This window comes from Sturnus vulgaris, chromosome 11 (assembly GCF_052056855.1).
Source record: "Sturnus vulgaris isolate bStuVul1 chromosome 11, bStuVul1.hap1, whole genome shotgun sequence".
NCBI classification, from domain to species: domain Eukaryota; kingdom Metazoa; phylum Chordata; class Aves; order Passeriformes; family Sturnidae; genus Sturnus; species Sturnus vulgaris.
Window position 1 is genome coordinate 3,303,029 of NC_142253.1, and position 26,213 is coordinate 3,329,241.

At 41.3% G+C, this 26,213-nt stretch overlaps 1 protein-coding gene across 2 annotated transcripts in view; it reads left to right on the forward strand.

Moving 5' to 3' along the window:
• The window catches only part of PDZRN3 (PDZ domain containing ring finger 3), a 131,742-nt gene extending 109,937 nt beyond the window's left edge, over nt 1–21,805 (forward strand). For both annotated transcript variants that reach the window (XM_014873663.2, XM_014873673.2), the window contains 7 exons: nt 4,755–4,999; nt 8,150–8,237; nt 15,294–15,392; nt 15,944–16,006; nt 16,246–16,347; nt 17,416–17,532; nt 18,436–21,805. In XM_014873663.2, coding sequence (XP_014729149.2) covers nt 4,755–4,999; nt 8,150–8,237; nt 15,294–15,392; nt 15,944–16,006; nt 16,246–16,347; nt 17,416–17,532; nt 18,436–19,986 — 2,265 coding nt within the window. In that variant the 3' untranslated portion in view covers nt 19,987–21,805. The remainder of the gene's footprint in view (nt 1–4,754; nt 5,000–8,149; nt 8,238–15,293; nt 15,393–15,943; nt 16,007–16,245; nt 16,348–17,415; nt 17,533–18,435) is intronic.
• Nucleotides 21,806–26,213: the final 4,408 nt, after the last annotated feature.

Here is a 26,213-nt window from a genome sequence, read left to right on the forward strand (position 1 = left end):
TCTGCCCTTGCAAAAGGTATTTCACTGTGACATATCCGGAATTAACAGAAGAAGGAGATTTCAACAGGAGGGATGCCAAATGCCTTGCACAGCTCCAGCCGACAGAAGCTGTTGTAAATCCAATCCCTTACACACTCACAGCTCTGGAAAATTATATGGAAAGCCATCTCCTAGTGAGGTAGAGCAAATTCTTCACAAGCCTAAAGAGATAGGAGGGTTTTTTCTGTTTTCTTTTTTTTTTTTCCCTCTTCTCCTTGTTGAGAATATCACTGATCACAAATCATCACTGATTTATTTGTTTTTTTTCTACTTAATATGTAGCTGCTAACTGAGAGAGATTTGAAAACAGACTCAGGAAGGCACTTGGTTCTTACCAACCCTACACCCCCCAAGATCCTACTGCCTGTTTTTACCCTTTTATCTCCAAGGTAGCACTCAAATGTTTCCAGACTTTTTCATGGCTCTTAGGAGTCAGATCTCAAGCTATTCCCACATATTTGCTGCCTTCACTCCTCCTAAGCTGTCATGGGATATTCCTCAGCAATTCCACCTGATGTTTTGGGTTCCTCAGTGAAGTTCTGCTTCTATTTGGGGCCAGATACAGTATATTAGATTTTTTTCATTCTTCTTCTCATTAATTCCTGTTTATTTTTCTGACCATTTACCTCCTGGGTATAGGAATTAATGAGAGCTCCACGATCAAAATGAGAGTTTAAGACATCGTTTCCTTCTGTTTGTTTGCTGGGATCACCCGTTTGGATTTGTGCCATGGCTTCCCCTGTTCTGCCTTCAGGCATCATCTCTCTTTTCCTCAATTACAAATATCCATCACTTCTACCCTAATTGACCATGGCAGCATTTTCCTTTCTGTTCTCTCAGTCTGGCCATGGAATGCTGGTGGCACACTCAGCTTCATAACTTCCTGATTTGCATTTAATGTCCTCTCTCAGTCAGAGCCTGAGCTGAGGCACTGCAAAATCAAAACACCCCTTGACTCTAGTGAGCATCTAGACTATTTTATTTTAATTCCAAGTATTAAAGCTGCCAGGAGACACAGACCTCCCAGACAGGATTATGCCATCTTTATCTATAGATTTCTTGCTGCCTCTATAGATTTCTTGGTCCTCTCTCCAGCCTACTTTAGTGCAGAAGAACAGTACCTACCATAAAATAAAATACTGTAAATGCTATTCTAGTTCATAATCATTGCATAGCTTCTATTAAAAAAATAATAAAAATTCAAGCATCCCTTCCTTATTTACTGTCTGGTCCTAATACAGATTATTTATTTCCCTGCCTTATGCAGGGACTAAAGCCACTATCTGGCTGCACCACAAATTCCATCCAAGTCCATTCAGCTCAGTTTAACTCCAGTCTCTGCACTTTATCTGCAGCTTTCTCCATATTCAGTATATTGCCAATGCTAAGAAGGTCCAAAAGCTAAGCATTTCACCCTTTCAGACAAGTTAATTTATCCATCTTTTGTGCCATGAAAGATCCCATTGTCTCTGTCACATGGCATGCTCCTCAGAAATTATGCATATTTGTCGTTTTTGGCAGTCTCCTGAAGCATTCATGTGCATGGATTTTTTTTTTCCTGTGTTATTTCAGATGTAACTGTTTATAAAGAAAAAAAATTGCTGAGCACAATTCAGCAGCATTAGGAATAAATTGTAGGAATATAAAGCCCCCTTTTTTTAACAAAGCAAAGCTCTACAGATGTATTAATTTATTTATTATGTATTACTTGGCTTTTAAGCACTGGGAATAATTATTTGTCAATTGTAACAAATTCTCCAGATAGAAACTAAGCATATTTGTTAGACTCAGGATTAGCCACAAGTACTGACTACACAGACACCAGAAATCAGGCCATTGAGATCATCCCAGAATATTTCTCTTCTGCATCATTTTTGTGCTACTAAAAATTAAATACCAATACCTGCTACTTCTTCTAGACTAAAAAGCAATTTATCTCTGTTATGCATAAGCAGACTTGGGAATTATTGCTTTTTATTATCCAAATATTTAGCACTGCCATCCTCATTTGCCTTTAGTAGAAAATGATATTATTGGTGTGCTGAGATGGGAAATGCTTAAAAAAAAAAGTAATTACAAACTATTCACTGCTCATTATTTACCACATATTATGACACTTACTACAGGTTTTTAGGGACGAGATTCAGAAATGGAATTCCCTGCTGTAAAGCACTTTTAAGCACATTTTTGTGTTCCATCACTTGTTAGGGTAGTTCTGAGCACGTCTCAGATCAGCATCCACCAGAGTGGCCAAGGCTGCTGAGCAGAGCAGGAACCTGCAGAGCTGAAAGGATTCCACTCAGCTGGGGTTTAGGAATCAGTTTTTTTGTAAGGCACCCACAGACTGACCCCAGGACCATTCATCATGTGGACAGCTACTGTCCAGAGGGTTGTTTGCCTAACATGATGTGGGTGCTGCCACAGTTCATAGAAATATTAACTTTTAAAGACAAAATCCCCAACCGGGTCTTTGAAATGGGTTAAGAAACTCATAATAACAGCAGTACAGTGACTTATGCCTTCATTTCACTGTAATCATTGCCATCTTATCAAACCCATGCTTTAAAACTGTATCCACATCAAATGTAGTTCTGCTTGTAGAGTTACCAATTTACCAACTGAAAGCTGAATGCCAGAAAGTCACAAACCTTTTTTACACAAGACTGTTCTGCAGAAGGAGAGGGTTTAGATTCAAATTTAGCTGGCTCATCACCCCAGTTTTAAAATCTGGTCCCACATTTTTCTTCCTGGCTTTGCAGCACCTTTTCTTTTTCATGGCATTATCAGCTTGCAGCCAACACAGTCAGGAAACTACTTGGAAATAATTCCTGTAGTAACAATTTATGACACAGTCCAGCCACAACCGCCTGTTCCCTGCATGACATCAACCTGTCCTTGAAGTTATGATTATTTATGTAACAATTGCATAGCAGAGCACAAAGAGGATGCCAGCCCATGGATTTGCAGAAATAAAAGTGTCCTAAGGAACCTAAATTAAAATGCAGGCCTGTACTAAACTGTCTGTAATCCAGGTTCATTGCAGCATTTGGGAATGAACTGGAAATCTGGCCTTTGCAGGATTTTACCAGGTCTTACTATAAAGATGGAGAAAGGGTCTTCATAAATAGTTTCCTGCTGAAGAGTTATTCTGAGCACATTTCTGAATAAAACATTATACACTGCAATTTAGATTCTTTTATTTTGATTGCTTGTTGGGTTTAGTCGCACCAAAAAAAAAAAAAAAATTAGGATGCATGCAGTAAAATGTGCAACGTTTAATTTGCAGCAAATAATAAAACTCAAACCATAATCAGCATTTCCTTTTTCCAGAGAAAACATTACGCTGAACCTAATTTTACAGCTGTACAAACTGTTTTAAAGTAATCTGCTCAATTGGGCGAGTTAATGATATTTAATTTGACCAGGCCAAACTTTACATGCTGTGCATTAAATCGTGTGCAGTGCAAGTGTTTGTGTGATGTAAATGTCATGCTAACACCTTCCCCTCTCAGCTGGCTTCACAAAAATCCTGGTGTCATCACCTCTCTAAGGCAAACCCCAGATGACAGCAGGGAAAAATTGTTAGTTGCACAAGGTAATTCAGCAGAAATTTAGCCTTTTCAACCTATTCTGCACTCAAGTTAACCCTCTTTATATCAGCCAGCTTTTTGCCCTGGGCAATATGTTAAGCATGGGCTAAATTCAGTTATTGTGCTGAATAATATTCTCATTCAGGTGCCCCACTTACTTTAATGTGACTAAACAGTGTGCACTTGGTGCAGTGTGTGAATTCTCTTCTCAGCCCCCAGATTCCATGGCCTGGCATGTCTCGTGTTATTTCTATCCACTACTCTAAAATTGAGTTTTTTATTACAGTGACTGAGTACTACCATCACATTTCATCTGAAAAATTGTTTATCAGACACAGACACATAGTTTTGTAGTTTTGGTTTTGATCAGCAAAAAGGTGAAGTGTCTAAAAAGCGGACCAAAACTAGGAAAACTACAGGAGAATCAATAACTTGTTGTGTTTGAACAAGGGCTGAGGGATTTCTAATCTGCAAGAAACAAATGGGGTGCTGGTTTGTGCTTCACCTCAAAGAGCAAGCCCAGTAAAATCTATCAAAATAAAAGCAGAGCAAAGGATTTGTAAAGTTATCGTAGTGAAAAGGGAAAATGAGAGAGGCACAAGATTGTGGGGATCCTTCCTGGCACTGGCTGCTCACACCTGGGTGATGCCTTGAGAGGCTGAGCTGGAGCAGAGGCTGGACAGAGTTAAAGGAATAAAGCAGGGATTTATTAAAAACCCTTCAAAGGATTCACCTTGGGCAGCACAAGAGCCTGGCATGGCTACACCCAAGATGGACCCTGGGTCAGGAGTTTTCACACTTTTATCAGTTTGGGTCCATTTCCATCTTGGGTTCATTGTGCAATCCCAGCTCCAGGTTCTGCAGTCCCATCCTCCCAGATTCTCTCCTCCATTCGCTGCTGTTTGCACTTTTTGGGGCTGGAGCTGCAGCTGTCCTTGGCTGTGGGGCTGGAAAAGGATTGTTCTGTGTGCCTGAGCTGGGAGGAGAACTGGGAACTCTTTGTATGGAGTTCAGAGTTACATCCTAAGGTAGTACAGAATCCATAAAACACGACAGCTAGAACTGCAGGCATGACTGGGATGGCACTGCTGTGTCCCTGACAGCTTTGCTGCTTTGTCCCCGCAGGTCAATGGGAAGGATTTATCCAAAGCCACGCACGAGCAGGCGGTGGAGGCGTTCAAGACAGCCAAGGAGCCCATCGTGGTGCAGGTGCTGAGGAGAGCCCCGCGCCCCAAAGCCTTCCCCAGCGGCCACGAGCCGCAGCTGGTGGATGTGGGCACCCAGACCGACATCACCTTCGAGCACATCATGGCCCTCAGCAAGATGGGCTCGCCCAGCCCCGCCCTCGAGCCCTACCTGCTGCCCCAAGAGTAAGTGATGCTTCTTCCAGCCTCAGAAATCCCCGTGCTCTGTAAAATCGCCGCTTGATGTGATTTATTTATTACTTATTTATTATTGTTGAGTATCTAATTAAATAAGTAATTATAACGTCACTATAATTATTTAATTATAGATATATAATTGTGGGTATTCTATAATTAAGTATATATTTATGTATGGTACTTTTATAATATAGATATATTATTTCATATATAATAATATATAACTATATAATATATTATATATACAATATATATAATATATTATATATCTATTAGATATAATTATATACATAAGTATATATAAGTATATATAATATTTACATATTTACATATAATATATATTATATATAATTATATATAATATACACTATATATATTATATATACTATATATCATTATATATCTATTATATATAATTATATATATAATTACATAGAATTGTATATCTATTACATTTTTCTATACTATATAATTAAATATTTGTTAATTAAATATCTATTAATTAAATATTTAATTATATATGATGATTTAATAAATATCATTATTTATTTGAATTTTTTTATTAGTTATTTATTTATATGTTACTGTGTTTGGTTTTTTTTGCTAGGGCTGGGATTAAATGTGTGAGGCAGTATTTCTTGTTCAGGCTTAGATGTTTATTAATTCTTATTTATAGTTCTATAAACTGAGTTTTATAGCACTTCAAGCTAAAAATGGAGACTTTTTTTTAAGAAGGTCTTTTAAGGGTCAACTTTTTAATTAAGAAAAGCTACTTAAATTATTTTTAACTTAATAACTAACCACTTGTGATTCGCAATGTGGACTTTTTTATCTAATTGTACAAAATTACCCAAACTCATGAAGAAGAAGGTGAAGAAGAAATACAAATTTCCACCTTAAAACTTTTATCTTGCTTTATATATATTACTATATTCTAAAACCTTGAAATTTAAGTTTTCCACTACGTGATATTACACTCTCCTATTCAAACTACACATTCGTGATTCCAGTTTTATTATTTCATTTCGGAAGCCTTTTCCACGGCCTCATTTCAAAAGCAGTGTTTTCTCGGGGGGGTCAGTACCTGTTAGCACAGAAAGTTTAAAATTCTCAGTTTCCAGGTTCCAGCACTGTGTTAGGAGCAGTTCACAACCTCTCCTCCCTTGCTGGTAAACACGGCCGGGATTCGTCCAGCACTGAGCCATAACTCACAGCATTTTCATTTTTCCTACACATTAGCGAGACATTACTCACATGAGTAATGCCACTGAGTCACAACATGGCCTCGTAAAGCTCATTTTTTTTTGCTGGCATTTGATGGATAAAGTTATTGCATTTTGTAATTCCTCTCACTGCCTCTTTGGGTTGCTTATGTTTTAACTTTATTTTTTATGGCTGCCATAAATTGTGTAATGCTAAGAGCTGCTCCATTCTGTTCCAGTGTATTAATTACTTTATTATAACCCTGCAGCGCTGTTACTCAAATAAGTTATTTTCTCGGACTAAAATTACTTACCAGCGTTGTCAGGGATGTTTTAGAATCAAATTTTAATTATTGTTAATGGTAATTTGATGCTTTTGTACTTACAAATACAAATGACAATTATCTCCTGGCGCACACACCCCCCGCCCTCACAGGCTGTTGGAGAGCAGAAGAGCTCTCCCCAAGGAGCCCCTGCAGATTGCCTGTCATCCTGCCCCAGGGAGCAGGGCATGGCAAGGATGGATGGCAAGGATGGATTCTGACCCTCTCAGGTGCTGGGTGTGACACTGATCTGGTCCAGCCACAGCAATTCCTGGTTTTGAGGATGGTGAGAGGCAGGGCTGGTGTGCAGCCACCTCTCAAACATCCCTGCTGGGAAATGGGGTTTGGCTGCAAGCAGGCACTGATCCTGCACCATTAACTTCGACACTTTGAGCCAGGACCTTTCCCTGTGTGTGTTTGCTCCTCTCGTGACTCTCTCTGCTGATATTTGAAGGGTGGATATTGCAGCACAGCCACCCATTCCCAGCCCATTGAAAATTCAAGCACAGCAGCAGGATTTAGTGGAAATACTTGACAAAAGGCTGGAGCTTTGAGCCTGCAGTGAGCAAACAGCAGGGCTTGGAGCCTGTGGAGAGGATGTGATGATTCCTGGGGGCTCAGACACTGCACTTCCCAACCTCATCTGCACTGGGGGCTTTTAGTACCTCTGACTCACCAATCGCAAAACCAGCTACACTTAGAAAATGGCAAAGATTAATTCCTGATGAATCGTTTAGAAAAAATTCTCCTCTGTGAGGGTGGTGAGGCTCTGGCACAGGGTGCCCAGCGAAGCTGTGGCTGCTCTATCTCTGGAAGTGTCCGAGGCCAGGTTGGAGCAACCTGGTCTAGTGGAAGGTGTCCCTGCCCATGGCACGGGTGGAATGAGATTTTCCTTGAGGTGCCTTCCACCCCAAACTATTCCACAATTTAATCATTCTGTGATTTAGGTTGCAACGTGCCTGCATTATTCCAGCTTAGCCCTATCAACTTCACATTGTTCCTGAATCATCAGACAGATCCCAGCTGCTGGATCAGCAGTGCCCTTGCTCTGGGCTGGAGGTGTTGGTGTTCCCTCACATCCCTTCTCATACAAGGGCACACTCAGCTCTCTGGGTGTGCTGTCACAGCACCTGAAAGCAGAGTCATTTTTTCCTGGTGTTTCCTCTCACTTCTCCCAATTCCATTCAGATTTATCTCGCCTGCCTCTCACAACTTGACTACCCAAGCCAATTAGCAGATGCTGTTACATAAATAGCCTCAGACATGTCTCTAGTTAACAGAGAATTAAAGGGAGTTTACTTTCACTGCAGATAAAATAATCCAGCACAGAAAACAGTGATCACAAGAGCATTACACTGCTTACAACTTCCAAAGTAAAGGCAGTGGAAGTGTGGGAGAGCTCAAGCAGTAAAAAGCAGCAGGCTGTCCTCCTACAATACATGGAATTTTCATTTAAAACACTTACTGGGGTAAGTGGTGTAGCTTATAGAATTAACCACATGCAGCTCCTCGGTGTGGGGGTTAGTCCATCATCTCCCCTACAAGCTTGGAATGCATTTATAAGTTCCACTAAAGTCCTGAGTGCTGTCCTAAAAAATACCTTTTTTTCCCAGCCATCCATCTGTGCATGAATACTATGACCCAAATGACTACATGGGAGGAATTCATCAAGAAATGGACCGGGATGAGTTGGAATTAGAGGTACTTAATCTGAGTTTCATTTCCATATGCACCTCAAGGTTTTGAATTGTATAAAGTGAAAAGACTTTTCAAAGTAGATATTTGTGATAACATTGTTCACTAGTTGCTGATACTTTTATCATTTCATTGAACTGTGAGCCAGGAACTGCTGATCTTCAGCTCACAAATTAACATAAATAATGAAGTCATTGATTCCTCTGATTAAATTCCGTGTAAGTGTGCTGATTTAGGCTTTCTGAAAATCTGAAAGGCTCTGCTGAGTGGCAGGACCTGTTCCACATAACCACAGTAAAAATGTGTGAGTTTCCCTTAAATATTTCCTGGCTGAGAAACAGATGTTCTTGATCATATAATTTTGAAGTATGTTAAGTTTACAAGACAAGGCTAGGATAGATTTGCCACTATACTAAGCAGTTCCTCCCTTTTTCATTACTTAAGTGACATATGTATATATATGAAATTACAGATAATAAAAGTTGAACCAGTCATGAAGGTATGCAAACCCTTTTCCCTGCCAAATCTTTAAAAATCACTTTTGGTTCTAGTGCTTGTGTACCCCATCAGAAGTTCATCTTGAGTTTTCTCACTCCTAATTTCAATAACCTGCTCCCAACCATTCAACAGAAATTGTGGGGTTCTGCAAGATACTGAAGCAGTACTGACCCAGTGTGAAGTGTTTTTAATTTTTGGTAATAAATAGTAGCAAAGTGTCCCAATAGTTCTGGCAATGTCTGATCCAGCTGATCCACCCAAGATTATCAGGAAGAGAATATTTTATACCCTTAACTTTCTTGCACTTCTGATTTCTTAGATCCTGGTCTTGCTAACACCTATTTGTCAAAGCAAGCAGTGCTGACCTGCCTGAAGCTCTGCTGAAATCAGTGCAGATTTATCAACAGCTTCGGTGGGAGCAGAGTTCAGTCATTCTATGAGCACCAGGTTGTTTCCTTCTATAAAAGTGTTTGCAGGATCAAGGACTAAAACCCCATAAAAAGTTTGCAAGCTGTTCTCAAATTCTGCAGATCTGGTAGCAATTCATCTCTGTATACAAACGTAAATCAAAGGCAGGATAAAATCAAAGTGCCAGTAAAACAAATGCTACTTAGCAGACTTCAAGGCCTTACTTTTCAAACAAGGGCCTTTTCTTTCTCTTTAATAAAAACAAATACAATCTAGATTTCAGTCTCAAAGGAAAATGTAGAACAAATCAGTGTTTTCTACCAGTATCCTTCCAAAAATCTACTTTTTTAGGAAATCTAATATTATGGATAAATTATAATGCTTCCATTAGAAGGTCAACCATTTGAGCTGAACACAGTTTAAACACACACACTCCAGTAGCCAAACCTTAATATGCCTTAAACCACAACATTAATAATTTTGACATTGATATAGTACTTGATGGCAAAAGGTGATCAGCTCAGTAACACAGGCAGATGAACATTAGGAAAGTCTCTGTAGCCTAATAGTATTTCTTAAAAACCACTAAAGATTCCTGTTCAAATTGTAAAGACTATGATCAATGGTAAGGTCAAAGTGCTAACAGGGACTCAACTGGCTGGTTGCTTTTTTGTTTGCCTTTTGATAGATATGTTTTAAAAGACCACAAAGGCACTGTTTCATTGACTGCAGCAGGAATGTCGAAAGTAAGAAAGCCATCAAGTCAGCCTTCTGGGTTTCTGTGTCTATAAAATGTGCTTTGAATTTAAATCAGAAGCTCCTCATCTAAACTTTTATGGTCTATAACTGACTGGTTAGTGATTTGTAACAAGCAAACAAGACAAAAAAGGTGAAACAGCCAAGTTTGCAACAAGCCTCCAATGTAAATATCCATAGGAAGGAATTTATGTTGGCAGTATTGCTGAGGTGCCAAAATTGTATTCTGGGTTTTATCTCAACATTTGTCTTAAAATTGATGACTCAGAGGTAACTGCCATATATTCTCTGCTACAAAAATAAATAAATACAATTTCTTTTCTTTTGAAGTTTCCATGCCACAAGTAAAGAGGAACTAAATCGTGAGCTCCTATTTTATTATAAATTAAAAGTGCATTCATTCTTCACGGAGGCCCAGCTAGAAGTCATTTCAGGCTCATAAAGGAAGAATAATGTCACTCCAGGATTCCCCAGCAGCGTTATGCATTAATATGTTTATTCAAACAAGTCTGTCCAGCTGTCAGACACAGCCCAAGCCGAGGGCTCTCAGTGGAACTTTCTCACATTACAAAGGAGAACATTCAACATCAAAAAGGGGCCTGTTCCCTCCCATCTCTCTGTCTTCACCCTTCCCAATATGCAGCTTGTATGTAGGTCTTTCTTTCTAAGAAAAGAACTGAACTCAACTGAATGGTTAGTTGAGAGTCAGTGAAGCTTGGAAATGAAAATTACATGAAATGTTTGCTACTGCTGAGAAATTTCCCTCTGATACTCTCACTCAGTCTTGGACAGAAATGAAGCATTCTTGTCAAAAGACTGAAGGAGGACACCAAATTCGTTCAAAGAGCTTTTTGCCCACCCAGTGCACAGCTCCCAGTGTTCCCAGCATGAAACCACGACAGCTGATCAGCAGAAGATGAGCACAAAAAAAAGTGTTTCAAGATCTGAAATTAATACTCCACTGCTTTTAGGAAACCATGAATAAAAGCTGAGTACCAGGGTTCAACCTCTCCCCTTTGCTGTACTTTATTACTTTGGTTGAAACTTTTCTTTTAGTTCTCCAAAAATCTGTTTGCAAGGGACTCACAGGCGACTCTCTGAACATGGGGATTGGAAGGCTCCATCACAGGCACTCTGTAATTTTTATTCCATCCTGGTTTGCAAAGCGTTTCAAAGCATCTTTTATGTGAATATATATCTTCTCTATGAAAACTCCAGCTCTGCAGGGAGTTGCACTGATCAGGAGCTTCTCAAGGCATGGCTGTGTCTCGGAATACAAAGAGCTGCAGCCTGAGCAGGGCTGCTTCAGGCACTGATTGAATATGTAAAGGTTTAAAAAGCTTCACAGCTGCACTTTCTAACACAAATATTTGTGTGTTCTTTGTTTGGAACAAACGCAGAAGTGGTAAAACGTTTCATCTGGCTCACAAGCCAGCAATGAAAGGTTGTCCTCCCTCGGCTCTCTGGAGGTTTCCAGCCTGGCCTCAACACCTCGTGCTGTGTGAGAAAGGTCTGAGTTATGGAGCTCTGCCCATCTGCTTGGCACAGAGCCTGGGCATCCTCCAAGTTATCTCACTGAGGCATCCCAAACCTCTTTTCATCAGGGTGAGAAACACTTTTCTTCAGCCTTCCCCAGCACCACTGGGGAAAAAAAAAAAAAAAAAAAAGCTGGTCTAGCCTCTATGGTCTGACAGAGAATTCCCATCACAGAGCTGGGCTGCCACAGAAACCTCCAGGTAGATTTCTACTTCTCTAGAGCAGAGGATTTTGGAAAGAAAATCTGGTTGATAGCATTTTCTCCTTTGAAAAGGGAAGGGGTGGGATTTTTTTTCCCATTTACCTGTGTTGAAAAGCACTTTGATATGAAAATACAAATGTAAAGATTACTTTTTTAGCTTCAAGAAAGCACGAACAAGATTTTCCCTCCTGCTGTAGCAGGGTCAGTTGCCAAAAAGTAGTGAGAGGACCTGATGCAGTGTAAAAGGAAATAGTCCTTTATATTTATTTCCCTGACATTATTTTCTGCGTGAAACCTATTAATGGAAGAGCAAAAAAGGGGGTCTTGCTGCTCAGGTATGGCAGAGGTCAGCACAGAAAAAAAAGCCCACCACACCTTACAGAGAGAGGGAGAAGGACACAGCACTTATCATGCAAGCTGTGGATGAGCTTTTCTGAGTGACTGAACTATTTTTACCCCTCGCTGTTATTTCAGATCTCTACTGCTCATTTCTGTCTTGTTAGAGAAAGGACTCTGATTTTTATAAATTTGCAGGCAGGCCATAATTCTAAATCAGCAGTACAATAATTCAATAATCCTCTGCAAATGAAGGATCTACCGAGCTTATAGAGGTTAATTTACTATTATCACTTGCTCCTAATTCATTATGATGAGTGGTTGCAGGTATAATGTCACAGGGCATGTTCATTTCTTCTTGTCTTGCTGCAAATGCCAGATGGATTTCAGCAACCAGCTCTGTGAGCCCTCCTTGGCTCTGCATTTGATGAGGAGCCAATAATCTTTCAGACACTTCTCTTGCACAGACTATTTTGAAAGAGCATCCAAATCCTCCTTTGAACGTCTCTCAAAATGTCACTTTTACCTGATCTGAAGGAGCAGATTTGAATTATCTGCGAGTGGAAAGATTCTCCTCGATGGAATTTTCACGTTTATGGTATTAACCCAGCCCAAACATTCCCACACTTTGTGGGCAGCACCTCTGCCTGCTGCTTTCTGTGGATGCAGTCCAGGTGTGGAGTGAGCTCAGTGTGTCCCTTCCACTGCCCAGGAGTGCAGCCCCTGAGACAGAACTGTAAGAAATGGCAGATCCTGTGGCATTGCAAACACAGAGATTTACACCTTTAAAGTTCTCCAGGCCCATATTAATTTTCCTCTGTTTAATTAATTCCTGGTACAATTACTCAAGCTGCCATAATACCTGTACTTGCAGGTGCCAGTTTTCCATTTTCCCCTTTCATGTATCTCTGCATTACACAGACTTGCCTCTGAATATGAAAAATAACCTTTGCTTTGAAGACTCTGGTGTTGATTTTTCAACTCCAACTGGAATTGCACACTTTTATCTCTCAAATATTTCAAACTTTATGATTATATTAAAACTTTACTGAGACAAAGACCCATAGAAAGCAGCTGTTCCTATGTTTAAGTTCATAAAATTATCATATTTGGGTAGCATCAAATCCACTTTCTCTCTTCCTACCAAGGACTAGAGGGATTGTACCCAAGAGTAAGTCTGTCAACTAATTACTCATAAAAATTCAGGTTCTAAACACCTGCTCTATAAATTTTTTTTCTGCTCTCACATTTTTTGTTGCTTTATTTCTGAGTGTGTTTTTAAACAACAGAGTTCTCTTTTCCTTTCAAAACATATATTATTTAATTTATCAGCTGATTTATTACCTTCCAGTGTATCACAGGTGACGTCTCAGAGGGTACAATTTAAATATAAACCCATACTTTATTTTTAATTATGATACCCTTTATAGTTACACACTGTTGGAAAAACACCTATTGTTAGTCAAAACATGTGGCAAGTAAGAATGAAAATAACAGCTTGCTCCCTCTTTTCCTTCCATTTCTAAGAGTTTGTAGTTTCACAGGATCTATTTAAGCAATGGCCAAAGTCACCATATATTTCTGCTTGGTTTTGTGGGGCTTTTTTAACTTTTTGGGGTTTTTTTCACTACCAGTGTGGCAAGCATTAGAATGAGCCACAGCACAAATTTCTTGCCACATTGTCAAATCAACAAAGTATATAAAAGCATTCCTGGAGATAGTGAAACTTTTTTGTTGAAGTATGCAGTGAATATGGGAATCATTCTGGACCCAAATTAAGCTCAAGCCACAAATTCCCACCTCACCCCCAGTTCACTCCAAGGGTAAATGCAGGATCAGCTGAGATCAGACCTGGATCCACTTTGTCTGTCTTTCTTCTGAAGAATCTCCATCTCCTCTCTAGAAAGCTTCAAAGCTTTAGAAATCTGAAGAAAACCCTGCTATTAAACATTGTGTTCAAACCTTTAAGTAACAAAAGAGGGGGGGGGGGGGAAACACAGCAGCTCACCATGGATACTATTGATTGAAACCACTTAAATACCAGCTGAAATGTCACTGACATTTACAGCTACGCTTCTTTAGGGGGAAAAAAAAAAGAAATTACACATGTTGACAAGTAAATAACATGAGATTGCTGATCTTGGCAGCTGTCAGCTAGACACACCAATAAATTATTCATATCAGCTTGTTTTATTGTCTTGCCCCTTCCAAATGGCACAGCAACAGAGATGTCAGCAGGAAGGAGCTGTGTTATCAGGACTTCTCCTCTGGAGTGGCAGGTCCAAGCACAAATACAGGGTGCCCTGGGCTGGGACACCCTTGGATGCCACTGTGTCCCTTTGCCTGGTGCCACTTTTCTCTTTGCAGCAGAGCACAGATCTGCCTGGCCTGAGGAAGTAAAAACACAACTCCAGGTGTTTTCACACCTCTGTGCTGCAAAATCCTCCCCATGGCAGCATCCTCAGGACCAGCACAGCAATCACAATGAGTTGGTTAAACACCTTAAACCCCTGGGATATCCCTCAGAAGCAAAAAGGCAGGACTGAAAGATGCCACAGGGGTGGTCACCAGCCAGGAACATCCCACAGCCTGGGGGTATCTCCATGGGTTTTACAACCCTTCAAACAACCAGTGACACACAGCAGCAGCAAACACAGAAAAAAAAAAAATCAAACCCTCAGGAATTCCTCGTGGAAAAAAAAGCATAGAGGAAGAACATACATTTTTAAGATGGGTTAAATGTCTCTGAGATTAACAAGACCACCATGACCTGCTGAAACCAAACACTTGCAAGATACTGAAATGCTTATTATGTTTCTATTACCAATACCAATATTGAATGCTTTGCTGACAATATATTGATCTTCAGTCACACTTTTGAGAAATTTATTAGATGACTTCATGAAAATTATACAATTTAAAGTAATAGAGTATTATAGTTTTTTCTGAAAAGCCAGAGAATTACCCTGTTTATTAGGAAATATGTATCAGCTGTGACAAATATTGAAATCATACTTTATAAGTGTTTTAGCCTTTGAAGTCTTACCACTACATGAAATATAGGTAATTTTTCTTCCTTAAGATCAATAAAAGGTCTATTTTCAAAATGACTTCCTATTGATTGAAGGGTCAAAAATATCTCAGGTATTGATTGTCTGCATATAATCCCGTTTTGCTCAGTAAGTTAACCTCGTCTACAAGTGAAATGAAAAGACATCCACTATATCACTTAAGCAAAATATTTTCATTGCATTTGAAAAATTGCTTCCATCAGTCACCGGTGTCTCACTGACAATGTATTTTCCCTTTTTTTTTTTTAAACTCAGGAAGTGGATTTACACAGAGTGAACAGCCAGGACAAGCTTGGCCTCACTGTCTGTTACAGAACAGATGATGAAGATGACATGGGTATTTATGTGAGTGAGGTAAGATTGAGCTGCTTTCCATAAGATATCATTTGTCTCTTCAGCTGCATTGTTGGGCAGTTAAGACATTCATCCTCTGTACCATGTTGGATAAACGGCCAAAATGCAGTAATTGGAAGAAATCTAATTATTTTCCTTTTCTCCAAACTGAATGCAGTCCTGCTCCCACTGAAGTCAAATTTCATTATATTAACAATGTTCTATTTCAGATGGTGCCTTCAGAGTATTTTCACATATTCCCCCTTTAATTTTTATTCTTGATTATTCCTGAAACAATATAAATTACAAAAAACCCACACACACTTTTATTTGCAAACATCTGGGGCCCATTTGTCTCTCTTTGTCTCTTTCCATGAAAAAAAAGTAGCATTTTATGCATCAACATCTTTTCGCCATGCAGAGCCATTTCAAATTAATTGCACCAGTTTGGGGAAAGAAACTCATAATTAAATCTAAAACCTTCCATTAAAAGGCACCACTCAGGAAATAAGGAGGAGTAAATAGTGAGCTCCCAAGCCTGCAGAGCACTCAGAGTTTCTCTTGTTTTGCAGATTGATCCCAACAGCATCGCTGCCAAGGACGGGCGGCTCCGAGAAGGGGATCGCATTATCCAGGTACCTGTGGGCAGTGCTCCAAAATGTCCTAAACCCCACAGTCCCACTCCCTGCCCTCAAAACAAGGCTCTGCACGTGCCATGCAGGGGGATGGAACAGTATCAACATGTCCAAACCAGCTCACTTGCCCAGCACTTCTGTGCACAAGGCTGGGGATGTGCACATGGGTCCGTGCAGCCAAGCATTGGCACCCAGGTGTCCCTATGAAAACACCTCACGGTGCTCTTCTGTCCTTCCAGATCAATGGCATCGAGGTGCAGAACCGAGAGGAAGCTGTGGCACTTCTCTCCAGTGAGGAGAGCAAGAATATCTCCTTACTTGTGGCAAGACCAGAAATTCAGGTATGGTAGCAACAAAAAAGCCTCACTTGAGTCTTAATTAAAACAGTTGCTGATTTGTAGAAAGCAGTTCTTTCAAAATGTTTAACCTCAATCTACCAGATCTACCTAAAACCATATTACACACTTTGACTGCACTTATACATATATATGGTCTAAAATATTGGAATTCAGCAGTCATGGTACTTACATATATATTTTATATTAAAATTCAATTTCTAAGACATCTGGTGATTTATATGTGCTGCAATGCTATTACAAACATCAGTGCAAGGGATTATGAATGGTTTTGAGCCACAGTTTTGAAGAACGTGCTGAACTCTAATTCCTATAGCTATTGATTATTCATTCATTAAAACACCTATTATTTAGCCCTTCATACACCCGTCTCTTAACGTACTTGAATACTGTCAAGAAGCCTCCTCATCTGCAATAAAAGGTTGAACCAGATCCCTTTGTAGAGCAGGGATTAGCACAACAAAGGTGTAGAACAAACAGCCGGGAGCACCATTGTTTGATCTGTCTGCTCCCGGTGCTGGGAGAGCAGCCCTTGCCAGTGCACCTGGAGACACAGGGTCAGGATCATCGCTGTCCTCTTAGCCTGGATATTACTGATCTTTCCCGTGGGGATAATTGGGAATGGGAGTAAAAATGTCCTACAGAGCCCCAACCAGATTTTCCTTCTGGAGTTCGATGCTGCCTCGCAAGAGGGGTGTTCAAACTTTGGGGTCTGGAGTGTTTTTATACATCTAAATCAAGCCATCAAACCAAAACTGCTCCAACTCTTACGAGTATTTCCACGGATCAAAAGACTTAGTTTTTCCATATGTAGAGGGCTGTTGAAGATAAAACCCTGCTTTGGAGATGGAGGCAGATGTGGGAGGAGGCAGCACAGTCAATACCCACACTTAGCACAGGGACAGGCTCCTTCCCAAGACACGGCAGCACTGTCACAGGAGGGAATCCCCTGAGATTTCCCAACCACTGTCCACAAAGAAAAGCCATAATTTATGTCAGTCTTCATTCTTTTGACAACGATTGGTTTGTTTTTTCCCCTCCCTTTTCACACAGCTGGATGAAGGATGGATGGATGATGACAGAAACGATTTTCTGGATGACTTGCACATGGACATGTTGGAGGAACAGCACCACCAGGCAATGCAATTTACTGCCAGCATGCTTCAGCAGGTACTGCCCTTCTGGTGTGCACGGCTGTCAAACCTCCCACTGCACTCAATATTCAATATTGAGCTTGGCTGAATACACTTGGTGTCTCAAGTGACACTGGGATCAAGGCAAAAGGACTTTCTGTAAAATCAAGGTGTTATGTGACTGTTCACAACTTCATCTCAGGGACCAATATGTTTTGAAATAGTACCTTTTGTGCTTTGCCCCTTACAACAAAATTCTTGGAAATCCCCTGTCACTGTGGTCATTAAGAGGAGTACTGGGTGTGTGTGGATAGAGCAGGTAGAGAGCTGATTTACAGAATCTCCTACTTGATGTGCGTGCACAGACTGGAAACAGCCTCCCAAAACCTGAAAACCCAAATGGAAAACTCAGGCAAATTACTGAAGTAAGATCTACACAAAGGGAAAAAGGCAAAGAAAAGTTTTTACATTACAAATTTTATGCAAGGCCACAGATATGGGCTTATATTCTCCATCATTCTGCTATGAGTAAAGCAGTTTCTCAAATTTTTTACTAGATTTCTTTTTTCTAAAGTTTTCTAGAACTCTGAACCCTCTGTAGCATCCCCATGTTGTGAGGAGACATGCTCTCACTTTGGCACTGCAGGAGAACTGGATATTGTTGTGCACCTCAGTGGGAAAGAAACATTTAAAAATGTGACTTCTACCACTGTTGCTGCATAGGTGGAACTCAGACCTCAGGTTCTTCTGAGAAGGACATCCACAGCAGGCTGTGGGCTTGGTCACCTTTTCTCTGAGTTCTTCACAATACTCTTTCCATATAAGATGCAGAAAGCGTAAAAAGTGATGGATTAGGAGAACTACTTAAAAATAAACACCTTGAAATATTTCACGTGCACGCAATAACTTTTTCTTTGTGTCCTGCTGTTTCTGTTGTTAGAAGAAGCACGAGGAGGATGGAGGCACCACAGACACAGCCACTATTCTGTCCAACCAGCACGAGAAGGACAGCGGCGTGGGGCGCACGGACGACAGCACTCGCAACGACGAGAGCTCCGAGCAGGAGAACAATGGGGACGATCACACCACCTCCTCCAACACTCTGGGCAGCCAGAAGAAGCTGACCTACAGCCACGACACCCTGGGAAGCGGGGACATGCAGTTCAGCAATGAGTCGTTCATCTCAGCTGACTGCACCGACGTCGACTTCCTCGGCATCCCCGTGGACGAGTGCGAGCGGTTCCGGGAGCTGCTGGAGCTGAAGTGCCAGGTGAAGTCTGCCAACCCCTACAGCCTCTATTACCACAACAGCAGCCTGGAGATGAGCAAAAGCGACCAAGAGAGCGTCGACAGAGAGCTGGAGATGCTCAACGAGGAGCTGCGCAACATCGAGCTGGAGTGCCTGAACATCGTGAGAGCCCACAAAATGCAGCAGCTGAAGGAGCAGTACCGGGAGCCCTGGATGCTGCACAACAGCGGCTTCCGAAACTACAACACGAGCATCGACGCCCGCAGGCACGAGCTGTCGGACATCACCGAGCTGCCCGAGAAATCCGACAAGGACAGCTCGAGTGCCTACAACACGGGCGAGAGCTGCCGCAGCACTCCGCTCACGCTGGAGATGTCCCCCGACAATTCCCTGCGCAGAACTGCAGAAGGCATTAGCTGTCAAGGTAACGAGGGGGCAGCGGCGTATAATGTCTCCCAAAAGAATTTGTTTGCCGGCTCGGAGAGCCATGAATCCAGCGCTGGCAAATGCCACGCCTCCGCTAAAGATCCTGACCTTGGCAAGCAGCTGGAGAGCAAGGAGAGAAAAGGCAGCGATGGCAGCAAAAGCCCCACTCACGGCCAGAAAGCCTCGGGCTCCTACGCGTCCCCCTACCACCACTCTCCCTACAAACACGCTCACATCCCTGCCCACGCCCAGCACTACCAGAGCTACATGCAGCTGATCCAGCAGAAATCCGCCGTGGAATACGCGCAGAGCCAGATGAGCCTGGTGAGCATGTGCAAGGACTTGGCCTCGGGCCAGAGCGAGCCCAGGATGGAGTGGAAGGTCAAGGTGAGGAGCGACGGGACGCGCTACATCACCAAGAGGCCGGTGAGGGACAGGCTGCTGAGGGAACGGGCCATAAAGATCAAGGAGGAGCGCAGCGGGATGACCACGGATGACGATGCCATCAGTGAGATGAAGATGGGCCGGTACTGGAGCAAGGAGGAGAGGAAGCAGCACCTGGTGAAAGCCAAGGAGCAGAGGAGGAGGAGGGAGTTCATGATGCAGAGCAGGTTAGAGTGCCTAAAGGAGCAGCAAGGCGCGGAGGAGAAGAAGGAGATGAACATCATTGAACTGAGCCACAAAAAAATGATGAAGAAGAGAAATAAAAAAATATTTGACAATTGGATGACAATCCAGGAACTGCTAACCCACGGAACAAAGTCACCGGACGGCACACGGGTGTACAATTCCTTCCTGTCAGTGACTACTGTATAATCAATCCCCAGTGCTAAATTATGTACATAAAACACTACCAGTGGGGTAGGAATCAATGCCTCGTTCAATGTGGCAACATTTTTGTATATAAGATACAGTCACCGAGTTTATAGTTCAAATACTGAACTCTCCAGCCGTGGGTGCCAGGATCTCCATTCTGCAGTGGAGAGGAAGCTTGCCCATCTCCTTCAAAGGCAATATTAGCAGTGCTTTTTTGGAATACTTTTGTACAAAAAAGTACTGATTGTACTTTTTTTACTTGTTACCTTTTACATGAAGTGTTTAAATATCAGAAATGTATTAACCATACTTACACAGGTAATTTGCTTAAACTATATTCATATTAAAAGGTACCCATGCTTTTCTTTACATAAAAAAATGCAAGAAACACACAAGAGCAACTGCACATACGTATTTTTTTTTTTTGTGAAACCATATTTTGTGATATTATTTTGCTGTTGTTCACTTCTACACAGAGTGCTGTTTATCAATACTTAGCTCAAGGTTTAAACTCAGAATTAGAATCATTCTCTTGTAATATTTAACATTTATCAAACAGCAGTTTTTAGAGTTATGCTCAACATTTAAGCATTTTTCTCTTTAAGGTTTCTGAGGAAAATATAGAGGTTTCATCTGAAAAGCCTGAGGCAAAGTACACTATTATGCAGCTTTAAAGGATTTTAAAGCATGTTTGCAAATGTTGCAACCTATTGAAGAAACGTGCATGTACAGCTAATTTGTTTATATAAGACAGTTTGTGGAATTTGAAAAGCCCATGGTAGTAACTGTTTGCTTTATAGATTTGAATGTATTGAATTATAAAAGCAGTTTCATGAAATCATCATTAGCTACAAACGTTAACAAGTAAAATGAAGTAAAATAAATTATTGTTTTATATTTCAAACTACTTTAAATTCTTTTTATTCCCTTCTGGTTTCACCACTTAGAATACAATTTTATGGAGTGTAGCTCCTGTGCTGCAGAAATGCCTTGGCAGCCACTGGAGCCAAACCTGAGGGAATAATTGGCATCCTGACTTTGGGGGGAATTTGGATGAAGGTTTTCTTGGGGGAAGAGGCAAGGGAGAAGCACAAGGAATATGAAGAGTAAAATCAAGCAATGCTTATCTCAATGCTCACAAGGTATTTAAGGTGACTTGTGAGAAAGAAATAGAACTTCTGCTCTCCTGCTTTGCTTTGTGGTTTCTTAGTGGTGTATAAACCTCACCTACAGCCTTCAGTGGGGGGTTGCATTAAAACCAGACAATATTTAAAGTGTTTAAAAACTAAAGCAAATAAATATACAAATTAAAGGAGATAGTGAAAAAATAACAGAAGCGTCAACGAGGTATCACATTCTTTTTTGCATTTTCTATTTCTGATTAAAAATCCAGATATAAATCGGAATATTCTGCTGGATTAAGTGATGTAGACTCATTATGAATAGTTCCCGGATTCTCCATTCCCTCTCCTTTTTTCCTTGAAAACTTGCTCCCAAACCTTCTCAGTTTTTGTTCTAGACTTTTCTGTCATAACTCAAATGAGCAAAAATTGCAATCTTTGTGCTAGAAGTACAAAACTGGAAGGGGAGAGATTTTGTCTGTCATCGAGAAGCAAACAACAGATTTGTCCAGGATTTTTTCTGCTCCCTCTGTGGACTAGCACTGAATTCCATGGAATGTGTCTGCCACACTCCACAGTGAACTTCTACATACCTGGAAATGCCCCTTCAGCCCGTGTAATCTGGCACTTTTGTCAATAAGCCTCTGCAAATTTATCTTCAAATTATATTTTCCTTCGGGATAAAGAACTAGTCCTCCTGTAGTCTGTGAAAGGTTTCTCTGTTGACTCTGTCAGAGCTGGGATTTCACCTGACATGCACCAGCTGTTGCCATCACCAGTGGGACAGTGGGAAAAACACCAGATTTTCACACACTGCTTCCAGTGTGAGACATTTGCCATCTCTGCCTCAAATCTGCTTCACCCCGAGTTCATGTTCTGTTCATCCCAACTGCAGGTGTGAGAGCCACCCCAAAATATTACCCCACACACTCAGAGCTGTGGTTGGTGTGGAGTATGAACAGACAGCTAAGCCACCTTTAGTCTGCCCAGAAATATTACAGCAAGATTTGAAATGTTCTAGTAAGGAATAATTATTATCAAGCTGCTCCTCATAAAAACAGACTCCTTTGGAATAACCTCACATGCAGAGGTTCCTTTGGGCACCAGTGACATCAATGCTGAGCATTTTGTGCATTGGGTAGCAGCAGGAATATGTTTGGGAATTCAGTGTGATATGCAGGAATTACAAAGCATCCACAGTATAAAATTTACATTCATTAAGATGTTGAAATAAAATTATTGGCCAAGAATTACTCACACACATTTGAGTTTTTCCTCAATAAACACTTGTTATTTTGGACAGTTAAAAATCACCTCTCTCCTTTCACACTAGGATTTATTAATTAGCATCAGTTCACAGAATCCATCAGTTATCCTGGAAAGCTGAACAAAAGCTTTGCAAACTGCAGATTCTCCTTTTCCTTTTTCAGTTGTCATTCCACTTCTCATTGCCCTATCAAAGTACTTAATGAGGTGTTGAAAAGGGAGATTTGGGGTCTTTTTATTGCTTGCAAGGAAACATTGCATAACGTTAATCCAAACCTGACATTACAGAGCAATGAATCCAACTAAAAGCAGCCCTGGATACCTAAGAGGAAATATTTCATCCAATAGTCTTTCTAAAAATGACATTATAGTACATACCCTAGTGCTTAAAAGATAACACAAAATGTGCTGTTATCTAAAGGACATCTCACATGAGAAATCTCCAGGCAGCAGCAGAGACTTCTTTCTTTTTTTGTCCCCTGGGTTACTCCAGGTTGCACCCAAAACCCAACACCCTCCACCACAGCCACATCCTGTGGAACACCGTGGTGAGTTGGTTCTGGCTGGACACAACTTCAGCTCCAGATACTCAGAGTCCTGCAGGGATCAGCACTGGGAGATGTGCTCCTTCCACTGGGGATGCTCATTCCAAGTGGTTTCTGAAGTTCATTTAAATCTGGAAGTATAAAACTCCATATCCAGCTTCCTCCTCAACCACTTAATAATCTCAAACTTGGGTACAAAAGTGATCCCAGAATAATAAGTATGCAGGGAGAGATTCTAAATACACAGAGAGGGGACGTGGAATTGCCAAGCTGAGAGGTTTAACCAGAATCGGCTCCTGGAGATTCTCCCACAGCCCTTGCACATTCCTGCTGCTCCACACGCTGTCCCTGCTCCTGCCATGGCAACACCTCAGTCCCCATCCCCTGACAGCTCCATCCCACCAGGGGTGACAAGGGGACACCCTGGATACAGGTTGGTGCAGAATTTGGCTGGTTCTCTGCAATGCAAACAGGCCCTGTGTCAAACTGGGGTCAGCTTCCCTGAATTGCACCGTGTCTCCTAGATGTAAAAATCCATAAAAATGTAAAATAGTTATTTGCAAACAGGGTTTAAAGCGGCATGGAATCGCCCGGTTTAGATGTGCACTGAAATGGGAAAGCCCTGAACCAAACCTAACAGCATTTTTTTGTAAATTAAGAGAACTTGCACAGTAGGGATGGCAAATAAAATGAGGTAAGACTACATATTGCCTAGGGACTACTGGTTGGAGAACTAATTAGGATTATAAACTGAAAGTATGTAAATTAACCAAATATAATTATCTGCTAGTGGCCTTTGGAAATAGGTTACCGGATACTTGTTAGCAAAATTGCTCAAATGCCTGGAAGCCATACAAAGCAAGCCATAAGCAATTTAAATTCCTCTCTTTGTTTTCTTTTCAGTTGTTTTAAAGCAGTTTTTGTATTAAGGATTTATTGGAACATAAACTAATTAGAAAACTCAAAAAACAGAAGTAAGACAGAGACTGACACAGCAGATGCTGTACCTCCATCCCAAGGCCCTTGGTTTTATTGGATGTAAATTGTTTGATGTGACAAAATAGCAAAGATTCTGCTGGGGGTTTCACGAGAACAGCTCTGTGAGCTCACAGCCAGAGTTCAGCTGGGAGTGGTGGTGTCTGCACGAGTACAGCACCTCAGCCACAGGGGTTTGTGTGGAGATGTGTTCTCTGTTTGAATGCAGACGTGCAGAATTTACCTCCCTGCTCTCCAGGTGTCTGTCACGGCACAAAGCAGCACCAGACTCAGGGGTTTCTGTGGGGAGATCTCACCACCAGATCAACCCTGCAGAAACACGGGGGAGGAGCTGAGGGTGATGGAGACAGTGCTATGTATTTAACATTATAAAATAGAAGGGGTGACATATAAAGGGTAACTGGGCTGATTTCAAGCTGAAGCATGAGGGCTTTAATGCTCAGGCCTGTCACAAAGCTCACTTATGTGAGCTGAACGACTCCAAGCAGCCCCAGAGGATTTCAAACACTCTATTAACTTACACAGTTAATTACCCAGCACTGTGGCAGTGAAGGATCTGAAGGGACAGCCCATCACAGCACCACTGCATTTCCTGCTGCCCACCACACCTCCCACAGGCTTTCTAATGGTCATGCTTTAAAAAAACCATCCTGCAGCCCTGCTAAAACACTGCCACCCCAACCTGTGCCCTCCTCCAGGAGCTCCGGGGCATCTGTGCCCCAGCTCATGCTGCAGAATGAATTATTCCCTGCAGGACTGACCCTGAAGTGGGTTCACAGCCAGCAAGCACTGCTCAGTGTTCTTGGGTCTGAAGCTTCTTGCTGGAATCCTAAAATACCCAAAAACACTGGAAACATCCTCATTTCCTACAGCACAACAAATGCAATTGCCTACTCTGAGAACTAGGTAGAGAACAAAACCCAAAATTAATTTAAAAGCCACATGTCTATTCTACTGGAGTCGATCTGCCAGTTTTGAATGCTGGGAATTAAAACTCTACCTGATTTCTTTCACATAAATTTGTACATCAGCATCATGGATCTAAGTGCATAATTGCAATGCTTTTTACTGATCAAAATGAGAACAAGGATCTACCAGTTTCCTATGAAAAACTCTCATCTTCTGATACAGAATGTTTCTTAGAGGAGATTTAATCAAATCAATTAATAATGACTTGGCAACAATGCTCCAATTAGGGTTTTAATTTATAAAAGTATAATGCCAATAGCATAAAAAAAATCAGTGGAGCCAAATCAGTGAAGCCAGTGCCCAAATAAACATCTGGGCTGATATTATTTCTCTCTTCTATGCAAAACCAATGTAATTTTAAAGAGATAACTACATTTTTCCAAAATCTTCTTCAATCACCTCTAAGAATGATCAAGTTAAAGCAAGCCCAAACAGCCCATTCTTAATTCTCTCAGCAGATGATGTTGGCTCTAGGTCACACTTCTTGCACCCTACTCACATCTCTCTCCCCCTTCTGGGAAAACTGAGCCAGCTAAACCAGAAAGGGATCAGAGAGACTAATCCCCACAGTCTCCCAGAGCTGGGTGTGGGCCCAGCTATGACTGGGGATCAATTACATGTGCAGGAAATTACACACATAACACACAGAACAAGTGCCAAGTCTGGCTCTGCTTATGTGTTTTGATTTTGTGTTTAGTTCTTCAGGACCAAAAAAGGACTTAGTCCATCTCACCCACGATATGAGAAGCACATAATATCCCCAAAGGACTGAAAATGTCTTCATTTCCACAGCATGAAAAGATTAAATGGCTTGCTCTGGAAGCCAGGCAGGAGATTCTATTCTAAAGCACAAGACTAAAGAATGGCACTTGCCCAGCAACAAGGGTTGGGCTCAAACTGCTGACAAATCCTAAACTGCACAAGTGCAAAGAGGCACCACAGCTTGTGTGGCTGGGTCAGGGACTGCTCCTCTGGCCAGGACACAACACTTGGGCTGTCCTTTCAAATCAGTTTGCCAGGGAGGAGCTTTAAAGGTAATTTCTTTGACAATCCATCCTTTTTATGTGAAGCAACTGCAGGACCCTGCTACGGGGAGCCCCATTAGCCGAGAATAAGAACGTCTCTGTAAAAGTGAACTTTTGGTGACCTTCTCTCAAAGAAAATACTTTATCATATTGGAGTGAGGGCCTCCCAGGTGTCATGGAGAGGCTCCATTGTCCCCATTAGGAGAGCTAGCTTTGATTTTCCATAATCCATCCTCTGGCTTAGCTGGGCTTTGTTAGCTTTGAATGCCATAAACAAAGGCTCCCCAAAAGGCAAATCCAGCTAT